At 34.6% G+C, this 22768-nt stretch overlaps 1 protein-coding gene across 3 annotated transcripts in view; it reads right to left on the reverse strand.

The window, feature by feature from the left end:
- The window catches only part of Pde1c (Phosphodiesterase 1c), a 344920-nt gene extending 322698 nt beyond the window's left edge, over positions 1-22222 (reverse strand). The window contains exons 1-2 of one of the 3 annotated variants that reach the window (XM_073964937.1): positions 22156-22222; positions 4467-4980 (exon numbers count right to left, since the gene is read on the reverse strand). In XM_073964937.1, coding sequence (XP_073821038.1) covers positions 4467-4812 — 346 coding nt within the window. In that variant the 5' untranslated portion in view covers positions 4813-4980; positions 22156-22222. Of the gene's footprint in view, positions 1-4466; positions 5084-22155 lie in introns of those variants that run through there. The other 2 variants (XM_073964936.1, XM_073964944.1) reach the window with 2 other exon arrangements.
- Positions 22223-22768: the final 546 nt, after the last annotated feature.

The raw sequence follows: 22768 nt of genomic DNA on the forward strand, positions 1-22768 counted from the left end.
AATTGATTTCATATATTCGTTTTAACTGAACTTTCTTTAATGGCTTTGTTCTCAATTCCTTGGTCTTTTTGTGAACCAGGACATGGAGAAGATATGTTGGTATGTTGTTGTTTTATTTGCTCTCTTTTGCCAACCTTATCATCAGTTCGCTTGGAGTTTCGTTCCGAAAATTCAGGGGAAGATTCCGCTTTTCTCTTTTTGGATTGCTTCTCCTTCCTCTTGTTTTTCTTGAGAATCCAATCCGTTTCGCGGCTAACTTCTTCCTCGTCAGTTTCATAAATGGCATCAACTTCGATTTGGGCTTCTGGGCTAGAACCCGGATTCCCTTTTCCATGGTTGTTTTCCAAGGCTATTTTAAGCTTTTCATTTTCCTTTTTCAATTGAACGCATATTTTCTCCAAATCTCTAACACGTTCAACCAACTCGTTATTGCATTTTTCTAACTCTTTAAATTTTGATATTCTTAGGAGAGATAGACTATTGCGAGGTGTATCGCTGGCATTCTGCTCTATCGAGTACATTTTCTATTGGGTGTTTTAAAAGCTGTGGCGAATTAGCTTAAACAACAAGTGTTTAGCTAATACAACCACCACCCAATTCAACGAATGATTGTGTTGCTACTCACTGCGAAATGATAAACCAGTATTTCGTTGGAGTAACACAGCTGATATTTGTTTATTTACAATTGACTTAGTTTGTCTTATTCTTGCAAATGAGTGAAATTTGCAAATTGTTAAAAAATAGAATAAAATTCTAAATTAAATTGCACAAATTGTGGGGAAAAGCACGCGCGAATCGAAGTGGTATTAAGTCACATCGAAACGTACGCTATTTGATGTTTGGTAAACACTTTCCTGTTTGGATTTAGCCCGCACGTCACTAGTTTTGGGATTATTTGTTGAGAGCTCCACAAAAACACGTCCATACGGTAGGTAAGTGAGTTAATGAGTTGTCTATCCACTTTGGACATTCATTGGAGCAGTAATGAGCTTAGTTAAGTTATTTTGACGGAATATTGATTTGAGGACCAATAGTAAGAGATTTGCGCAAAACAACGTATAGTTTTTACATAATTTGTTGCCATAAACGAACAATTAATATGATTTTTTTCAATTTTGGTCTTTGCAATACATTTGTTGTCAAACTGTATTTATTTGTATCCGAGAATAACGAAATTCTATGAAAAAATCAAACAAAAAACAAGAGCTGATGCAGAAAAGCCGGGAACAGATTCGGAAATAACTCGCCGTTTTCAGTTAGAAACACAAAAAAATCGGATAAAACAAAAGTCGTGTTAACCAGTGTTATTAACCAATTGACATATTTAGTACTATTTAGTATTTTGTCATTTTCAGGCACTTTAATTCCCATTTCCAAATCACCTCCATATCTTAAACCTATACACCATAATTTAGCCTAATACCAAATTTCAAATATATTGCCAAATTTAGTACCAATTGGTTCTTTTTTACGTTTACGGTACACATTACCGAAAACAAAATCCACCACCAACAATAAACCAAAAAAAAAAAAAAAATCAGAATTGTAGGAATAGACCTATACCTAATACCAAATTTAATGCTTTCGTACGTTTATAATACACATTTAAACAAACTCCATATCTTAACTCTACACTCCAACAGTAGAGTTGGGTAATCTAGCTCCTAGTTCATTGTACTAGTTCCAAAACATATGAGAACTAGATATTTCAATATAGTTCATTTGGCACAACTCCAACCAACAGTGACCACAATAACAAATTTCAGAAATATAATGAAAATGTCTATGACAGGATTTCAGAGTCGAGGTATTTTTGGGTCGACTCCGACTTCAGACCAATTTTTTCACGACTCCGACTCTGGGTGGACTCCGAGTGTAAATTCCTGTACTGCTAAATTTTAACTTATTCGTATATAGGCTAATCTATTGGTTTTTCCTAACATATTCGAATATAATACGTAACTTCAGAAGATAAATATGAAGTAAAATCCATATCTATATTGTTTCTACTGAATCTTACATTGGAAAACAGCAACAAAATACAAGCACGAGAATATTCTGGGAGGAACTTTTCTTCGTCGGAAAATACCTCATGTGCCAGACATTGAAAATATAACATGAACATTTTTAACTTTTTGGAGAGAGGGGAGGTGAAGGAGATCGCTTTCTCCCTTCTTACCCAAAGGCTCAAAACATTCTCATGAAAATGTTCATAGTCTGGTTCAAGACTATGTGAAAATGAAGGGACAATACAAATCCAAAGGACTACATACAGTAAAAATTATGAGCAATTCATTACCAGGTTTTAAAACGGATATAAGCCAAGAGTTCAGAATTCTTCGAGAGCCTAAAGGTAAAATAATAATAAATAAAACCATTTTTCATGATTTTTCTCATCATCTGAAAGAGCATAACTTAATCTGCTTTCTGAAATTTTTGTGGAAAAATATTAAGAAGTTTTGTGAAAATGGGCGTCTACGAAACCCTGTTTTTATTAAAGCGTTTTGTGGTGCCTACTCTAGCTCGAAAACTAATAATTCGATTGTCATATATTTTGTGTAGGCTTAACAAGGACATCAACATCTAGTCATTCATCGATCGATTTTGTAAAAAATATTAGATTTTACGGAAATGGTGTACAGAAAATGACAACATTTAAATTTTTGGCTTTAATAAAAGTACTTTTTTGGTCATAAAAATGACAAAAAATATTTGAAAGTTATGTAGTTATCTGATAGATCACACTATCAGCTACTTTGGATTGATTTTTTTTGTTGACAAATATTGCACAGTGTCCTGACAAATGGCCGACGAAACACAGTTTTTCGAAAACGAATAAAGCGATCAGCATACTTTTTTGCAGAATTAAAAATATCCACTTTCGAAAAAGTTGTGAACTGTCAAAATCAACATTAGTTTTTAACTAAAAAAATGGATAGTTTTTACGCCTTTTTTAAAAAGTTTCTCGCTTAAGTACAAACTTTTAATATGTATAAAAATCCCACAAAATATATGAAGATCGGATCATCCATTTTCGAGCTACATTCCAAAATGTAATTTTGAGAAAACAACTTTTCAAACTTCGATGATATATACAAATCAGAATGAATTTTCTCTTTTTAACGCTCATATCTCAGCTAATTTTTGTCCGATCGACTCGAAATTTTTAAACATATTCTATTCTACATGTTCTTTAAAATAAGCTAATAAAAATGTTCGATTTTGTAAAATTTGTAAGTGACCATAACCCCTTAAAATTTATCGATTTTGATGTCCTTACCAATATTTTCGGAGGAACATTTCTGTAAATTTTTTCATGAAGAAAATCTGATCTTGTGTTTATTTCAAGAAAAAGAAGGACATGGAAGGAGCTGAGCTAAAAGCACAAAATAATCTACAAAGGATTATTCATCCCATTTATCTGAAAACATTTCATATGAAAATGATGAAACAGTATCGCTAAACAAAGATATAAAGCTACTTACTCAAGCATTATTGGGGGTCAATAAAAATCTTTACATCATAACTCAGAAACTTCTGCTATGGGTCCTTTGGAGTTTTTAATATAATCAAAGGGCGCTATCTCACAAAAGACAAGATGAGAAGATCAGTAGATTTTTCTGAGAAGACCAGTAGATCTTCTGATAGAAGACTTGTAGGGCTTATATAAAAGACGTTAAATGTCCAATAATAATTCCATAGAACATTACTTTTGCTTGCAACAAAAATAAAGGATCAACTGGATCAAAAATATTCTGGACATGCAATTTGTAATTAAAATAGAGATGAAAAGACTATACTCCAAAGGACAGTAAATATCGTTATGAATCGTTCTCTAAATTTGTATAATATACCGTTTGCTTATATGTTTTTAGCTATCTTTCAAAATAAATAATGATTTAAAAAAATGGTGTCCCGAATTTAATGTTATATTTATATATTGTAGAAAAAATTGCCCGGGGTCGGAGTCGAGTTATTTTTTTCGACTCAGACTCCGACTCCAGAAAAATTACTCGACTCCGACTCCGAAACCCTGGTCTATGAGGGATATGAAATATTCGCTACGAAGCACTTACGCTTCACAACATAATTGTCGTAAAATTTGTGGTGTACACAGCACTTGGAGTGTTTACAAAGAAAACCTGTGGAAAACCAATTAGGAATTTAACAATACAAAATTAATCACAATTAACAATTCCCCATTCATTCAATAAATCAATTGCTACGCAAATTATTTTTATCGAAACGTACAAATCAATCACATGTGCATTGTTCTGCGACAATTGTTGGCGTAAAGACGCGCAACAGTTGAGGGAATTTACTTATTGTTGTTCGAACTCATCATCCCAAACGGAATTAATACTACACACACAAATATGTATTTACGGTGAAGAATATTGTGCCATATTCGTCACGACTTGTGGCAGTGTATGTCGGTCGCACTGTATTTTTTTTATTGCACTTACCTATTGTGTATGTGGCTCCGTCCACGGTGAATGTGGCTGCACGGCATTTGTTAAAGAAACGGGTGGCAAAACCTACTGCGGAATTTCTTAGACTGGATGAAACACGACGTATCGGTGAATCGGGACATGAAGAAGATTTATTCATCGCTGCAGATGCCGACGAGGTTGCACTGGCATATGGCGTTGTGGTTGGCAATGAAACCTGCGTCTGTGGTAAGCCCTTGTACAAGGTTGACTGTGATGCCACAGGTGTTACTGTTGTGTGGACTTGGGCAGCCGAGCCTGGCACAACATTGCGCCGATGATAGGGCGGTGACAAGAGGGAAGTTGAATCTGAATTGGACATTTTGCGAAGTGACAAGAAATGTCGTCGTTTGATATGTTATTGTTTTTATATTCTTTGTTAATTAATTAGTACGGGGATTATTGCTTCTATTTTCGTGTGTTTTCTATTTATTATTAAACTTTCAAATGCATTTCTTTTTCCATTTATGTTGTTTTTAATTTCTTTTTCCTTTATTTGTTTAGATTGGCATACACTTTGTACAATGATTACATTTGATATTTACATTTGAACATTTGGTGCTTTATAAACGAACTTTTGTACAACATGATGGCTGTGAAACCAAAATAGAAAGATATAAAATAAACAACTCAACCAAAAGAAAACACAATCCTCACTAGAAATGAATAATAACAAAGAGTGTGTATGTGTCAGTATATGTATGTATTTTTCGAACACTTAATAATTATCTTTATGTGGTTACCGCTTATCATCATTAAATGACACAATGTGACCCAATTACTGGCGTCATGTGGCAAACCTACGACAGTCGGTCGCAATTGTCAGGAGGCAATTGTTGCTGGCAAAGCAGTACGTTTTTATATCACAGTTCTAATTCTTTGTTTTAAAAATGATGGTAAATTAAAATAAATTGCAGGAATTAAGCCATGCACGGACATAGACACATACATATGTTCATAAAATCTTAGCTACCATATACTCCTACCCAGCAAGCATTTCATAGTAAATTCTTCACAATTAAGAATAAGTTCTTTAAAAAATATGTAAGTTGGAAAACTAATTATAATAATAAAAATGAAATGAAAAATAAAAATAAATATTTTTTTCCTCACTACCAATTTTATCGCCAGAATAACTTCCAATAGTGACGAAATAAGAATCATGGACGGGGTTTATTTTTTTTCTGAACGATTAGCCTTAGTCGATAAGAATGCGAGATCACGGACGAGTGTTTCTATCACTTGGTATTGACTATTTCAAGTAATGTGCGATAGAAAATGCTTGATGGGTATAAAATACTATCTAAGCGTTGATGGTCAAAATGAAGAACAGTGGGGGAAAAGTTTTTGAAATCATTTTAGTTTTGAAATCGAATACGCAAATTGTTTTCAACCCTGATTTTTTTAATCCCATATAGTTTATTTCCAGACGTGTCTTACAAATTCGAGCAGGACTTTTTTGAAAATAAATAATATATACCCGTATATAGTTTTTTCTGTTTTGTAAGAAAATTTAAAGGTCTTTTAATATAGGTTGTTATTTTGTCCCTGTTCATAAAAGAAATGCATTATGTATTTATTATTATATGTATACTAGCAGACCCCGGTCCGCGTTCCTGGCCCACCGTAATGAGTTTTAATGAAAACAAAAATAGGTATTTACAATCTGACTTCTTCGATCCATTATCAAAGCGGGGAGGATTTTAAATTTTTCAACAGATTTTGTCTGTTGGTTCAGTAGTTTTTGCAGAAAAAAGTGGGCGTAGAGGTGGGCGTGGTCAAATGTTGTTTGCATGAAACCCTAAGTCGGGTTATGGCGAACATTTCACAAAAATAATTATTATAATCCAAATCGGTCCAGCCGTTCTCAACTGATGCCATTACCAACGAACGACATTTGATTTTTATTTATAAAGATTATTTATTTACTAGCAAAATGCCCGCTGCATCGTATGGGGAAAGGGAATATTATACAAATAAACAATATTTAATACGAAAATGATGGACACTGAAAATGTTGATGTACTTATACATATTTTAATTGATATTAATTTAATTTAAATACAGTTCGAATACGTTTAGTTCAAATTTCCCAAAAAAGGTCTTATCGCATCTCTAAACATCAACAGCAACCCACATTTTAAATTGCAGTCAACTTTTTATTAGAAGATTTGTCAAGATTTGCCAACATTTTACAAACCGAAGTAGCTGTTATTTCGGAATTTGAGATATCAAAATGTAGAAAACCTTTATTCAAAAAATTTTACTTAATGCGCACGCTTTGACCTGGTTGCTATATAACAGTTATTTTTTTTGGAACATTGTACACATAAGTACGAATTTCCGAAATCACCCTCACATCTCAATTCTACACTTCAACAGTAATCTTAATTGCAAATATCAGGATTCAAGCTTCATCCGTTCGTCCAATAACAAATTGTACCAAACTTTGTACCATTTAGTACTCTCGTGTCCATAGGTACGAATTTCCAAAACTACCTCAATCCTATACTCCAATAGTAATCATTATTCCATTATTTTTTCCATTCATCCAAATCCGAATTGTACCAAATTTAGTACACTTTAGTACTTTTCGTACACATAACTACAAATCTCCAAAGCGACCTCAATATCTCAATCCTACACTTCAGCAGTAATCCTAATACCAAATTTCAGGTTTACAGCTCTATCCGTTGACTTAAATTCAAAATTGTACCAAATTTTGTACCATTTAGTAATTTTCGTGCACGTAAGTACGGAATTCAAAAATTACCCCCATATCTCTATCTTACACTTCAACAGTAAACTTAATTCCAAATTTCAGGTATCCGACTGCATACGTTCGTCCAATAACAAATTGTACCAAACTTAGTACCATTTAGTACTCTCTTGCCCATAAGTACAAATTTCCAAAACTACCTCAATCCTATACTCCAACAGTAATTATTATTCCATTATTTTAGGATTCCACCTCTATCCATTCATCCAAATCCGAATTGTACCAAATTTAGTACACTTTAGTACTTTTCGTACACATAACTGCGAATTTCCAGAGCGACCTCAATATCTCAATCCTACACTTCAGCAGTAATCCTAATTCCAGGATTCCAGCTCTATCCGCTCACCTAAATTTAGTACTTTCATTTTATAAACAGCACTTCCCAACCTTGATAACAAATTCTAAGATTCTAGCTATACCCGTTCAAAATATACAATTGGTACTAAATTTCTAAACTTTGGTACTTTTCGTACAGTTAGAGGTTGAATTTCCAAAACCATTTGGTACATCTTTCTAACTCTCCATCAGAGACCCTCATTCCAAATTTCAGAATTCTAGCTCCTCCCGTTTGCCTAATACAAAAGGTACCCTATTTAGTACATTTTAGTACCCTTCTAGTTCGAATTTCCAAAAACCCAGCCTTATCTCACCATAGTCAATATTTAAACTTTCTAGCTTCAGCAGTTTCGTCTGGGCCATCGCCCAGTCACTCACTCATCACTAAGCTCTTTTATATATAGATATTCACGGTGCTTTTGAAACAATTTTAAATGGAAGGTGCTTACACCTTGGAATTTTTTGCGGATTCTGAAACTACAATGTTCATAGATGAGAAAAATTAAAAAACAAAAAAATCGCCGGAGCGCTTTTTAAATAAATCGCGATTTAAGTTGACATATTTAGGGGTTGCTTAGGTTTTCACGATTTTGCTTAGAAACCGCAAGTCCTATCAAAATGGGACTAAAAAAATGTTGTAGCTATGAAAATTCTCTACAAGATCGACCTTTATGATATTTGCGTAGGTTTTACCATTTTTCAGATATTGAAGTTCAAATTGGGACAATGCATTGACTGTATCGCCCCCTTATAAAACAATGTCATGAAGGGTGCGCCTTAACTAACTTTTGATGAAAACCGCTTACGCAGGGGAAGTTTTTGTGAATTCTGAAACAGCAATGTTCATAGATGAGAAAAATCCAAAAACAAGAAAAAATCGCTGTAGGGATTTTTAAATAAATCGCGGTCAAAATTTACATTTTTAGCTGTTTTTTTAGGTTTTCACGATTTTGCTTGGAAACTGCAAGTCCAATCGAAATGGAGCTAAAGAAAATGTTATAGCTGTGAAAATTCTCTAGAGGATTGACCTTTATCATTTGTTTCCAGCCTGTACCATTTTTGAGATAGAGAAGCTGAATTTACATTATAAGGTTTTTTTGTTAGGGTTTCGCGATTTTGCTTGAAACCGGTATGTCTTATCGATGTGGTACCTGAGAAAATCTTAAAGCTGTGAAAATTCTCTGCAAGACTGGCTTAAGTAACTTATCCTAAGTTGTACCATTTTTTTAGATATAAAAGTTTAAGTTGGGAATTTGCAGTCTCATGACTTTATAAGGGGGCGATACAGAATTGAATTGAATTTGAATTGTCCCAATTTGAACTTCTATATCTCAAAAACGGTAAAACCGACGATAATACCATAAATGTCAGTCTTGTTGAGAATTTTCATAGCTACAACATTTTCTTTAGTTCCATTTTGATAGGACTTGTGGTTTCTAAGCAAAATCGTGAAAACAACCCCTAAAAATGTCAATTTAAATCGCGATTTATTTAAAAAGCGCTCCGGCGATTTTGTTTGTTTTTTGATTTTTCTTATCTATGAACATTGTAGTTTCAGAATCCGCAAAAACCTTCCAGGTGTAAGCACCTTCCATTTAAATTTGATTCAAGATCACCGTGTATTATTTCCATGCCTACAGTTAGTACCCAGCAAAATGTTCGATGCCAAAGATGTCATTCAGTCATGGGTGAAAGTGATCTGGCATGTTATCTTTTTAGCATCTTCATCGATGAATTTTATATGAGCGTGGACCCCAAAAGATGCTATTCATTTTTGGATCTAAAACATGTCATTTACACCAATGCTTTGACATGCCATTTCACCAATGCTTTGACATGTCATTTCCACCAATGCTTTGGCATGTCATTTTCACCAACCCTTTGCAATGACATTATCATTACGACGAGAGTTTTAACAGCGTTGGTTGTGATTTCGAGTCTCCGACAACATCAAGCCTATTGTAAATAATTAATCTTATATATTTAGAAAAGTGTGTATAAATAAAAACAAAAAATTCATCTCTATTGGATCGGTGGAATGCGTTCAAATGTTGATGAAAAGATCGGATTTTTCACGACTTCCTTTGCATGGGTTCAAATGCTGATGAAAAGATCGGATCTTTCACGACTTCTTTCGCATTGGTTCAAATGCTAATGAAAAAGTCGGATCTTTCACGACATCGTTTGAACCAATCCAGAAGATGCCATGAAATCACGTCATCGCATGGAACCCCTTCCTTCAAATTTTGCTGGGTAATTCTATTATTTTATTTATTGTTATCGCATGTGCGTATATAATTATTTATTATTATGAATTTTACTACGAATTATTAATTCCTTCTTAATTACAATTTCACTTGACAAAACATTAAAACAAAATCACGTTAATTTGCACGCTTAACGCCTACTATGGAACTGACATATTTTGTAAGCTACTAAAAACAGAAAAGAATAGAACACAACACAAAAGACCGTCCGTCTATGATTATTGCCCATTCCGGTTTTAGTCGTTTGCATTTTTGGTTTTCAATTCCTTTGTTGTGATGCTGTCATTTTCCCAGATTGGATGTGAGGTGGTCGCAATTCTTGGCTACCCATTTAATGGATATTCATTTTTCACTCCGCTTCGTTTGGGCTTTGACGGATGCTCCAATGCCTATCTTTGTACCAGTGAATGATGCTTCATGGTCAGAGATTTGTTAGTTTAGTCTCAGCATGGGTTAGTTTTAATAGAGTCGAGGTTCGTACGCATAAAATTCACAATGGCATTGTGTGTCCACTGTATGGATGGAAGTGGGTAGTTGGCTTAAATTGTAAGTCCAATAAATACAAATGATTCGAAACTGAATGAAGAATGGCAACAATGTAAAAAATACAATCAGGATTTGTTTTCATTTGTGTTGTTGGTGTTGCTGTTGTTGAGCATGTTTCCAGATAAGCTGTACGGACAGTCTGAGAAGGTAAGATTTAACTTCACAAAGGATGTGCTTTACAAAATGCACTTGGTGCTCTTCGTTTGTCAACTTTTCTTTACAAAATCTTTGCTTACGTAAATATATTGAAATCTTGTCTTTCTTACACGAAGGAAAGTGAGGAGATAAATGAAAGTAAAGAAAAAGAAGAAACACCACAAATATTTCAAATATTCTGTTTTTTTTTTCTAGATTATTCTTTGACTTTACCCAATATGTCCCGAATATGATTGTATATTATTGTTGTAGTTGTTGTGTTTTTATGAAACAAAATATTTAATATCTCTCATGCCATGCAGAGAAGTAGCAAGATACATTACCGAGCACACCCAATTTAGGTGCGTTTATAATGACCCTTCTTAGCCTTGGCATTAGTTACAAGTGGGATCATGTACATTGTTGTCTGTCCTAGTATAAACTTTAAATGGTCATAAATATTTGAAATACTTGAAGTTAACAACAACGAATAAAAACACATTCATCCATCTTGGGGGATTATTTACATTGGGTTTTGTTTTGTTTTCGCTATAAATGGGAACGATGCGTCATTGTTGGACACAACTAATTAGCGTAGGATAAGTAATTCTAAGAACCGCTCAGAAGTGATATGCTTGCTGATAATACAGTTTAAGTGTCATTGCAAAATGATAAAAGAACTCCTTCTTTAGTCGACAACGTATTAATGAGTGTAAACGCAATTATGTTAATTGGAGAGGAAAACTTTCCTCTGAATAAATTAGCGATTAATAATTACGATTTAAAAGCTGGAAATGATTTCTAAACCGCAGTGGCTAAAATTGATTTATCACAAAATAATACAGTTAAATCTGATATAGGATAAAATTTAAGTTCTAGAAAAATCCTTTAGTTGCCACGAACATTTCCGAAAAGGAACAAGGACAAATTCTGGAATTTCAATGAGTGCAACCGATTCTATTTGTCGCTCATTGATATGGAACCTAATTTTTTCACCGAGTCCGAACGATATAAGACACCATTTATGGATCAGTTTTTCATAGCCAGATTGAAAATAAATATGTTTTAATGTTAAAAAGAATACAAATAAGAAATTGCAAAATCCATGTGTGACCAAGTCAATAAACCAATAATAAATACCAGACATGTTGGCCCAAGATTTGTTCCCCGTACTATGTTCACAACAAGCGTTCTAAACTTTACTTAGGTTTAAGAGAAAGTGAGAAAACGGAAGGAAAATTTGTGTTTTGTTCAGAATAACCTCCTTTATACATATGTATATCTCTCGTACTAAAGTTTTAAATAGTCTGTTTTCTGTGTAGAACCACAAAGTAGGACTACTGTTTATGATACCTACCTCCGGAAAAGTTCCAAAACTACTTTTGTCACCTATGAAAATCTTATTTATGTATATCGGGATTTCTGAATGGAATCGGACAATTTTTCAAAAATTTGTGTTTGATTTCCTTTATTTTTGCTGTGGTGATGCTGCTGCTCATCAGCACAACATTTTAGTACATTTTTTTGACTTCTTTAATATTGGTCCAATGTTTTTTGCACAGTGGTTTTCGACGCAATTTTCGCTAATTAAATTTTAAAATCAGTTTTTATTTTTCTTGAATTTTTATACCCTATACCACAATGTGGAAAAGGGTATTATACGTTTGTTTTGGTAAAAATTCATGTAACACCGCGAAATATTCGTCGGAGACCCCCAATGTGGTATACCAATCTTCATATCTCGACGAGATAAAGCGATTTTGAGATGTGTGTCTGTCCGTCCGTCCGTCCGGCCGTCTGTCCATTATAAATTGTAAACACGCTCCAGGCCGCAATTATGGACCGATCGTCACGAAATTTTGTATGGAGGTCGGGTTCAGATCAGAATAGATCCCTATTCTTATTGGTGATGATCGTGAAATATTAAGCGGGTGAAATGGACCAAAAACATAATATTTATCCAATTTTCTAGCGGCTCTGTAGATCTCAATAATAGTCCGATCAACGCGTAATTTTAAATAAGGTAAGAGTATATCACAAAGGCAAAGCTTGCAATTTGAGATGGCGATCGGATAATATTTAGAGGGTTAAATGGACCAAAACTTTTGTGTGAAAATTGTGAAAATTTTTAATATACAGCTTATATCTTAATTCCTGGAAGTGACATTCCGGACAAGTGAGATATACTTGAAAGCGGAACGCTTGACCTTTCAATTGATGCTAATTATGTTGGTGTGCATGATCAGATAACAGAGTTACAGCCTAATATATTCCGTTATTTGTTTGTAGTGTAATAATAAACTCGCTAGAAGTCGCAATTATACATCAATAGTCACGAAATTTTGCACCAAGTAAGAGTATAGGTGGAAAAAGATGCTTACAATTTTGAATGATGATCTGATATTCTTTAGCGGGTGAAATGGACCATTACTTTTGTATGCAAAATATACAAATTTTATTTTTGGTCGATATTTTAATTCCTTGAGGACATATATATTTCGCAAAGTAGCCTACATATAGAAAAAACTACTGACCTTTCCATTGACGTAACTTTCAATAACGTGCTTGCTAGATAACGGGCCTACTGTCTGATATATAATGGGTTCTGTTTTCTCTAAAAGTTTATGTAACACCACGAAATATTCGTGAAATGTTCAGGGGATGAAATGGACCAAAAACAAAATTTTAACCAATATTGTAGCGGCTCTGTAGGTCAAAATAAAACCCGCAAAATTTTAAACAAAGTTTTGAGTTTATGATGAAGAAGAAGGGTACAAACCAACGTGGAGATCAGATAATACTTAGCGGGTTAAATGGACTAACACTTTTGTGTGAAATTGGTAAAAATTTCAATAACGTAGCGGTTAAACAACGGAAGTAGTAGTACTACATAAGTGGGTTTCATTACATTTTAGTTTGTGTGAACTAAATTTTCCTTTCCTGCTACAAAAATGTCTTTGTCATGCTAGATAACTTTTTGGTTTTGGTCATAAGTATTATACATTGTTCCACAACATCCCATATGGGACAAGGGAGACTTCTCTCATATCAATGAGTGCACCCCGATTCATATTTAGCTCAATGATCAATGACCTACTGTTTATCGCCGAGCCCGAACGGCGTGTCCTAAGACACCACTTATAGAGAAGTTTACATTACATCTCTGATATTTGATAATTAAATTTTCACAATCATTGAAAAGAAGTTCCGTGGAGAACGATTGTCCAGGGATAGTGGTATAGGGTATCCCATGGTCGGCTCCGACCGACTATAGGCTTTTCTTACTTGTTTTGTATTAAAAAATATACTAAAATGGGCAGCATCATCACAGCAACAAATAAAGGAAATCAAAAACCACGTTTTGAAAAAGTGTCCGATTTGATTCAGGAATCTCCATATATACAACTAGGAAATGTTCTTAGATATTAAAGTTCACTGCTCCTCTTATATTTTTGTGCAGTCCCACGCTGAGGGCATATCTCTGCCGGCAAGGCTGGGTGATATTTTTATACTCTTAACATTTATGCTAACGAGGGTATATACACTTTGATACGACTAAAAGTGTGCCTCATCGAAATAATGGTTTTAGACCCCAAGTATGTTTGGACGAAATTCGTTTCAGACAATTTGGAGTCAATTTAGCCATGTCCGTGACAGACCGATTCGAACCAGATTATGCACTTCGTAATAGTTTGCCTAAACTTAGTTTAAATTCGATGATGGTCCACTCCTTCCTGTACCTCCCCCACAAAATTCAAAATTTGTCTGTAATATGGTGGGAACGAAGGCAGAAGGCAGTAACCGATCTGCTCATCGTAATATTTCTACCAGACATAGATCTTGTTCGAATATGGACAATATCGTTTCACTCCGGGTACCTCCCACACAAAATTATTGAAAAGTGCATTTTAAGACCTCCTAGCGAATTTTAACACCCCTATTAGGGTGTTACAAGTTTTTTAGGGGCAAGTCCGTACTTCCTCAGAAAATGGCCCGAAAGTTGTAAAAATCCCTAAGACATCATGTGCAGTGGGTGGAGCGCACGATAACTCTCGAACATATCAACCGATTCGGTCCAAAATTTGGCCTTCGCAATATTTGTCCATACGTAGTTTAAGATCGAAGATGAGCCATATCGGTCCACTCCTTCTAGTGCATCCCTCACAAAACTTCCAAACGATAACTCTCGAAGGCAGAAACCGAGTCGGTCCAAACTGTGCACATCGTAATATTTCTACTAGGCATAGATTAGGTCCGAATATGGACTATATACATATGTATGTCAACTCCTTCGGTTACCTCTAAAACAAAATTTCCGAATAGTGCAGTTTAAGATTTGATTTTTGTTGTAGCAGTTTGTATTCGCTGTCGTACAAGTTTTTTCAGGGACAAGTCCATAGTTCCTGAGAAAATGACCCGAAAGCTGTAAAAACTTCTACGGCACCAGGTGAAGTGCCTGGAGCGCATGATAACTCTCGGTCCAAAATTTGGCCTTCGTAATATCTTGTCCAAACTAAGCTTAACTTTGAAGGTGAGCTATATCGGTCCACTCCTTGGGGTACCTTACGCACACATGTTTAAAAAATATCGCTATATCTCTTGAACCGGCATGCCGATTTTGTCCAAGCTTTGGATCCCCTAACAGTTAAAGGTCTGTTTGAAGAAGATGCTTTGGAAATTCATACCGATGCTACTCTTCGTGGTCCTGGTTAGAGAAATATTATATTTTTCTTGAAAAAGTCCATGCTTCTTGGAAAGTCCAAAACCTTTAAGTTATACGGTGACCAACTGAAATGACCGGAGAACGCGATATCTATCAAAAAGAAATGACTCCCAAACCCACTTCCAAATGACTATGTCTGGTACCTCCTCCGCAACACTTTTGGGTTTCAATCCAAATATATTTTTTATCGGAAAGTTTATACGTCCAAAAAGGACCACAAAATCTGAAAACCTCCTAAATACATAATTATTGGGGAAAAGGATTTTGGTTGCGTAGTCAGTATTCGATTCTATATTGTACATAGATGAAACTATCGATTCACACAGGCCGACTGATACTTTTTTAATTGTTTCACTTGTTTTTTGTTTAATTCCTTGCTGCTTCATCGGTGATTTCGACTAGTGTGTGCTGTGCTGTACTGTACGTACACCGACTATAAGAGGGGGTCTAATACCATTGAGTTAAAAATGTTATCTGGCTTAAGAGACGCAAATACTTTAACGTTTCGAAAAAATACAATTCTCATTCAAGCCCATTCAATATTTAATTTTCAGGTGTTTTCTTTTTATACCCTACACCACTATGTGGGGAGGGTATTATAAGTTGGTTTTGGCCAAAAAGTTTGTAACGCATCGAAATAATGGTCGTACTTATATATATCAAAATGAATGTCTCGACGAGCTGAGTCGATCTGGCTATGTGTGTCCGTCCGTCAGTCCGTCCGTCCGTCCGTCTGTCCATCTAAACCTTGTAATCACGCTACAGGTCGCAATTTTGATCGGATCGTCCCGAAATTTTGGGTGTTGATGGGGGTCCCGGAGGGGAAGAAGCCTATTGATTTTGGTGATGGTCGGATAATATTTAGGGGTCGGAATGAGCAAAAACTTTATTTGGAGAAAAAGTCTACATTTTATTCCAAAGCAAATATCTCAGCGTCTATAAGGGGTCTACAAAAAGCAAAACCTTTGAAATTATACAAAGTAGGTTGGCGTAGGTAGTCAAATAATAAAGATATCGCAATAGTCGTTAATGCATCCCTTTTTTCCACTTTTTCTGCAATCACACTACCGGTCGGAATTTTGATCGGATCATCACGAAATTTTCTCACAGAGATAGAAGCCTATTGATGTTGGTGATGTCGACAGTAGTCAAATATAAAATTAAATATTAATTATTTTGGTTCAGTTCGCCTTAAATCATTTGGTATAAAAGCCAGATAGGTGAAAACTTTCGTATCTCCATAAAAGTAATGTTTTCGAGTGAAAAGATTATTCACAGAGGTAGTGGTGTAGGGTATCACATAGTCGATCCCGTACCGACTATAGCCTTTTCTCACTTGTTTTGTTTTACTATAGGCAAACCACATTTGCGTAACATTCACTGAAAAAGGGCATTAAATAAAATATTTTAAGTCAAACCCTTTTGACGTTCATAGGTATATTCATACATGATTTATGCTTTATAATATTATTAAAGTATTGCTCACATAACCATTTAAAGGACTGATTACATGAAAGCACAGCACACGCACGAAGTATGATTCCCTTGTGACTTATTATCCATTCATTAACCTTGGTAACTCCATTAAAAAAGGTTACAATTTCACTCTTCCGGCCAAACTGAAAATGAAACTAAAAACGAAATGGCAAATAGCAAGGGTCCCCTAAATTAGTTATTAACCCAATTTTTCCATCAGTAAAAAAATAATAAAAGAGTTTGTACCAAAGAAAAAAATTAATGACCTTAAATATTATTTCCAAGAAATTTCAAAACGGGGAAACGAGAGAATGTTTTATCAAAAACAAAATGAAAAATATAAAGAATATCCTTTAAACACCCTTTGTGTGATGTACAAGGTGTTAAGTATCTTTTGTTCTTTTACAATGGTGCGACAAATTACACAGTGACAAGTCCCAAACAAACATGGATTTATCCCTTACAATGTGTTACAATTTCAACACAGTTGTCTTCCTCATTTTATTCCTTTTTTATTTCGAAAATAAATTCTGCAACGTTTTTCGTACGGGTCACTGAAATCCAAGCAGACGCCCTCTGATTGGAAAACAAACAACATCTTCAATGTGAATTCAGCAAGCAAAAGCAAACGTTAGTGATGACATACTAAGGCACCGCACGGTTACAAATGTTACACTGAAAATACCAATTTGTGGCAACTATTTTTTGGCGAATACAAAGGTATGGTATGGGGTTCAATAATTATAGGATTAAACAATTGTTGTCTACTACAGTTTAAGATGTGCCGATTATCCCATTTATAGGTTGCCACCCTATGTTACGCCAAATAAGCATTTCCATTCCGACAATACACAAAGAATACCACACATTAACATTTAGGTATTTTTGTAGATGTGTGTACGTGTATACCAACACATACATATTTTCCACACTTCAGATAATCGTAATACTATTTTGCTTCACATATTTTACACGTGAGGTAACCGCTTTATACAAAGTTTTTTTGCTCCCTAAAAAAAGGTGAAAGGACATTCACTGTTGCGTTTGTTTTGATAGTGTGAAGTATGTGCGCACAACCAGTGGACAATACACAAAAATTACCAGATTATAAACTCTTACCGGGCAAAAGGGCAATTTTGTGAAAAAAACATAATTTTTTATATCAACGGTCAATAATTGGGATTTTTTTTGTCCTTTTTCATTTGAAAAGAGGTGTATGGGAAATGCTTATATCATTTACTGTTATGTACTAAAATTATAAATTTTTAGCTGTAAAATGCTATCCCTTCATCATTTGTCTGAAAAGAAGATGAAGTGTTGTGTATTTCATTTAGACTATTACTTTTATAATAGTTGCAAACATAAAAATGCGAATAGCCATTCGGCATATTGAGAATTGTGGTGTCATTTATAATCATCAACAAAGAGTATATATAGACTTTCATACGACCTAAATGTGCCTCATCTTTATAATCCATTTAGACACCAAGTATATTTGCACGAAATGCGGTTTAGTCAATTTTGTCTGTCTGGCTGGAGCGCGCGTTAACACTTGAACGAATTAAACGATTCAGTTAAAAATTTGGGGCTCGTAATACTTTCTCCCTTGGGTGGCACCGTGGTGCAATGATACGCACACCGTCCTTGCACGCTGAAGGTCATGGGATCTATTCCCCGGCCAAGCAACAACAAATTTTCAACGGCAAAAAATTCCCCTTCTCTACAAGTGGTGTCTTAAGACACGCTGTTCGGACTCGGCTATCAACTGTAGGTACCATATCATTGAGCTAATATGAAGCGAGGTGCACTCATTGATATGAGATAAATCTCCGTAGTCCTTTCAGGTATGTTTGTGGAACAATTATAATACTTTGTCCCTTAGATCTGGGGTGCTCAGAATAGTTCGTGTATTAGTAGTGGTAAGACACTCTCCCCATTACTAAGCAATGGCAAATGAGAAATAAAGAGAGAATACGTGTAGTTTGTTTTTACGCTACCGTAAGGAAGTGATCACCAATGCCTTAGATCAAGTTCGAATATGGGCCATATCGCATCACTCCCCCGTGTACCTGCCCCACAAAAGATGAAAACTTATCGCTAAATGGCGAATTGAGTATTCGATTTAGCCCAAGCTTTACCATTCAAAAAATTCCTTTTAAACCTACATCAAGTTTCAAGACATTTTCGCAAAAGTTCAACATATTAAGTGCAGTTTTAGGGCTTTTCGGAGATCGTTTGGGACTGGGGTGCGAAAGTGAGGCGTGGAAACGTTCGAAAAAAAGTACATGCTTACTAATATAATAGCAAAAAAACTGTAAATCCTACGTTGATAAAATGGCTGGTGGGAGCATTAACTATTGACGATGTAGGCACAATTATTCAGGTTTAATATAAATAAAATTTATAAGCGAAACGTAAGAATTTATTCGGAACGTCAACAATCGTTAAGATAAATACCCCAATAGCTTCGATATGTTTGACGGCAAGTTCATACGTTACAAAATGGCCAAAAGATTCAGAAAACCTCTCAAAAACCAGAAGAGGGTTCCGTTTGTGTAGCCGGTATTCGACCTATAAATAAATGAAAAATCTCAATTCACACGGGCTGATAGTATATCTCTGGTACTTCTTTTCTATAGAACTTGATATGAGCCGAGATATGTGACTTCAAAATTCCGTAAAACCCTTGACTTTCACTTTAAAAATAAAATTTCCATAAAATTTCACTTTAAAAATAATACATTTTAGATAAAAGCCAGCCTTCGGCTAGGAATAATAGCACCGCCTACTTGTTTAAATCTCCCTTATGATTGAGTTCCTTTCAAAACAATAACAAGAATTTAAGGATGCTTACAGAACTTTGAAGGTCATCCAATATCTCATTCCATATCAAGTTCTGTCAAAAAAACAAATAAAACAGCATCAGAAATATACGCTATCGAAATGTATGGAATTCCACAACAAAAAATATAAATCGTTGCAATAGGGGCTCCAAGTAGAGCTGACACATTATCCATATTCCTAACATTACCCAGCAAAAAAAAATGGAAGTGGTGCAAGTTGGAGTGAGGATTTCATTACATGCATGGATGCGCTTCCAGTGGACTAATGAAAAAGGCAATCCTTTTCCTCACATTTGGATTACATCCAACAAGCACTTTTATGTATAAACGATAAAAAATTCAATTTTCATTCAACAAATGAAATTAAAGTAATACGGCGTTTATATTATAGTTTTTTGCAGGGTTAACCTTCTTTATGAGGATTTGTTTGAAGTATATACAATGGAAATGACATTTGAAACCCAGACCCACTGGGTTAACCTTGTTATATATAAACGGCCTATAAGAATAAAATTAAAATGTCTTATTAATGGCCTGTTCCCGTACTTTACAAAGTGGTAAAAGTCGTAAACGATTTTCATACAAATTTTGTGTACGGGAACGCAAAACTCGTAAAAGTGGTAAAAATTGTAAAAATGGAGTGCTTCCTAGCTGCGTGCTGCGGAAGCAAAATGGAGTGCTTCCTAACTGCGTGCTGCGGAAGCAAAATGGAGTGCTTCCTTTCTGCGCGCTCCCTTGTAAAATTCACTGAGGAATTCATAGAAAAAGAAGCACTTCGTGACACTTGCACCAGTGATTTAACTGCTTCCGTGGATGCAAACTTTTTGCTGGGTAGATATTTTCGATATTTCATTTCCCAGCATCGATAGCTATCGATATTATCGTTAATTTGACATCACCATTGATTTGGGAATGAAAGGAGGAAAGTTTAATAAATCTTTGTAATCGGGGCTCTAAGTAGAGCTGGAAAACTATCGATATTCCCAACATTAGATATTTTCGAAATTTCATTTCAAATTATCGTTATTATCGTCATTATCACCATTAATTTGGGAAATAAAAGGGGGGAAATTTTATGCTTTCGTTCACATTCTGCAAAAGTACAAAAAATAATAAATAATAAAAAATACAATCAAATCGTTTTATTTCTCACAAACTGCTACTGCCGCTTTTTCACAATTACTTTCTCACATACACAAAGGTGTTTTTAATCAGATTATGTCATTGAGTTTAAACGACATTGAGTTAAAAAAATAATCGATAATATCGATAGTGTCATCAATTTTTTGCTAGCTCTAGTTCCAAGGTATATTGTCGGTAGCCATGCCAATGAAATCAGCGTAGTGGACTTCAAAATGGTCCTTCGAAATTGAGGCATTTTTCTAAATTTTAGCCAAACCTTCTACGAAATTAGCGGTAATATGTGGTAAGTATAGGTTCGCAAAATTGATCTTAATTTACATTCATGTCTTTAAAAAAATATTTAAGATTTTGGACAAACCGAACTTAAAGTTTTTATCGTGTTGGTTCTATTATTGCAATATACAAAAATTATGCGAACCTATTCTGGCGAATGAAGAATAAAAGTTAAAAACTGAATATGATCAGATATTATTGGGCAAAATGGATACACAAGACAATATTCGTTACTCTTTCATAAGATTTTAGTTTAAAATTTGTGACAATATAAAATAAAAATGATAATGTAAAATTTGTGATAAAATAGTTTTTAGTAAATTTAGAGTACAGCAATGAAATTAGAAATAATCTGAGCTAGATTTGAAAAGTTGTCACCCGCGAAAATAAATATAAACGAACGAAATAAACGAAATTATACAAACATATAAATAAAAAAATAGGAGATGAGGAAAAGGGAGAAAACAGTAATTTTCTTTGAAATGTGTTTTAAACTTGTATTTAAAAAAGAATCTGTATTCACAGTAGTAATAAAAACACAAATATAAAACCATCTGTGTGTGTGATTGACACGTAATACATTTTGTTGTGTTCAAATGGATATCTTCAATAAAATATTATCAATACACCAAAATCACAATTTCTTCTTATTTGTTAGCATATTCTTTTTGGCATTTGTTTGCATTCTTTTTGCAAGCACTTTGTTGTTGGGTTGCGTTGTATATATATATATTTTTTGTTTCTTGAGTTTGCCACTTAAATTTCTTGCACTTGAAACAAAAACACATCCATCCACTTAGGTTAACAAGAGCAGCGACTTTGTCGTCATTACATGGCGGCAGGTGTTGTAGAGGTTTCCATCACAACTAGCTCACGGCAATAGTATGTGTACGGATTTTATGGGTAACGGCACACATTCGTGTGTTGTATTTTCACATTAATCAAGCGTGGGTAAATGAAACGATTCACACTTCAACTTTCACTATCGGTACCAACAATCGCAATGTGTGGTTGATGCCACCTTTTTTGGACTTATATTTCTGGTATAGAATAACTACACAAATACGAACACACGCACACATTTTAAATTGCATAAATCGCAGTAAAAGGAACGCAACAGGAATCAAAACATTTTTGAACTTACTACGTGACGTGTGTATTGTTGGCGGCAAAACAACAAATACTTTCACGGCGAGGACTCAAGCCAAACTAAATTGCAAGGACCTGCTGCATAAGGACAACTGTTCACATAGTCAACCTCCATAATGGAAACGGAATGGCAAAAAGAGAAGAGAGCAACATTCTCTTACTGGGTTAAGAGAAACTAAGTTTATATATATTTTAGGTAAATAGCGAGAGCTTTGTTCTCTGTGATAAAATATGAGAGTTATTTATCCGTATATTGTTACTATTCTTTAAACAATACAATTGTTGCTTCTTCAGCCGTAAATCAGCTGTTTTTAACTTTACTTATCAAGGTCAAAATATGCACATACTCAGTAATGAAAGCTTTAAAGCTTACCTAGCTACAGTTGAAGGCCTTATTTGTGTCTCTTAGTATTTGAAAGTTACATACTTTTTATTGGATATGTCAAAATAAAATTTTCAGTTTTTGAAAGCTCTATGGATAATATCAATATGGAATTCACACAATAGCTTTTGTGGGATTAACTTTTAAGTTGTTTTGTTGTTAACGAAAAACTTGGTAAAATTACACGAAAAATTGTGAAGTGAAAGTTAAGGGGAGTACACACTAA

This window comes from Musca autumnalis, unplaced genomic scaffold (genome assembly GCF_047663935.1).
Source record: "Musca autumnalis isolate F117 unplaced genomic scaffold, ASM4766393v1 scaffold_2, whole genome shotgun sequence".
Taxonomy (NCBI): domain Eukaryota; kingdom Metazoa; phylum Arthropoda; class Insecta; order Diptera; family Muscidae; genus Musca; species Musca autumnalis.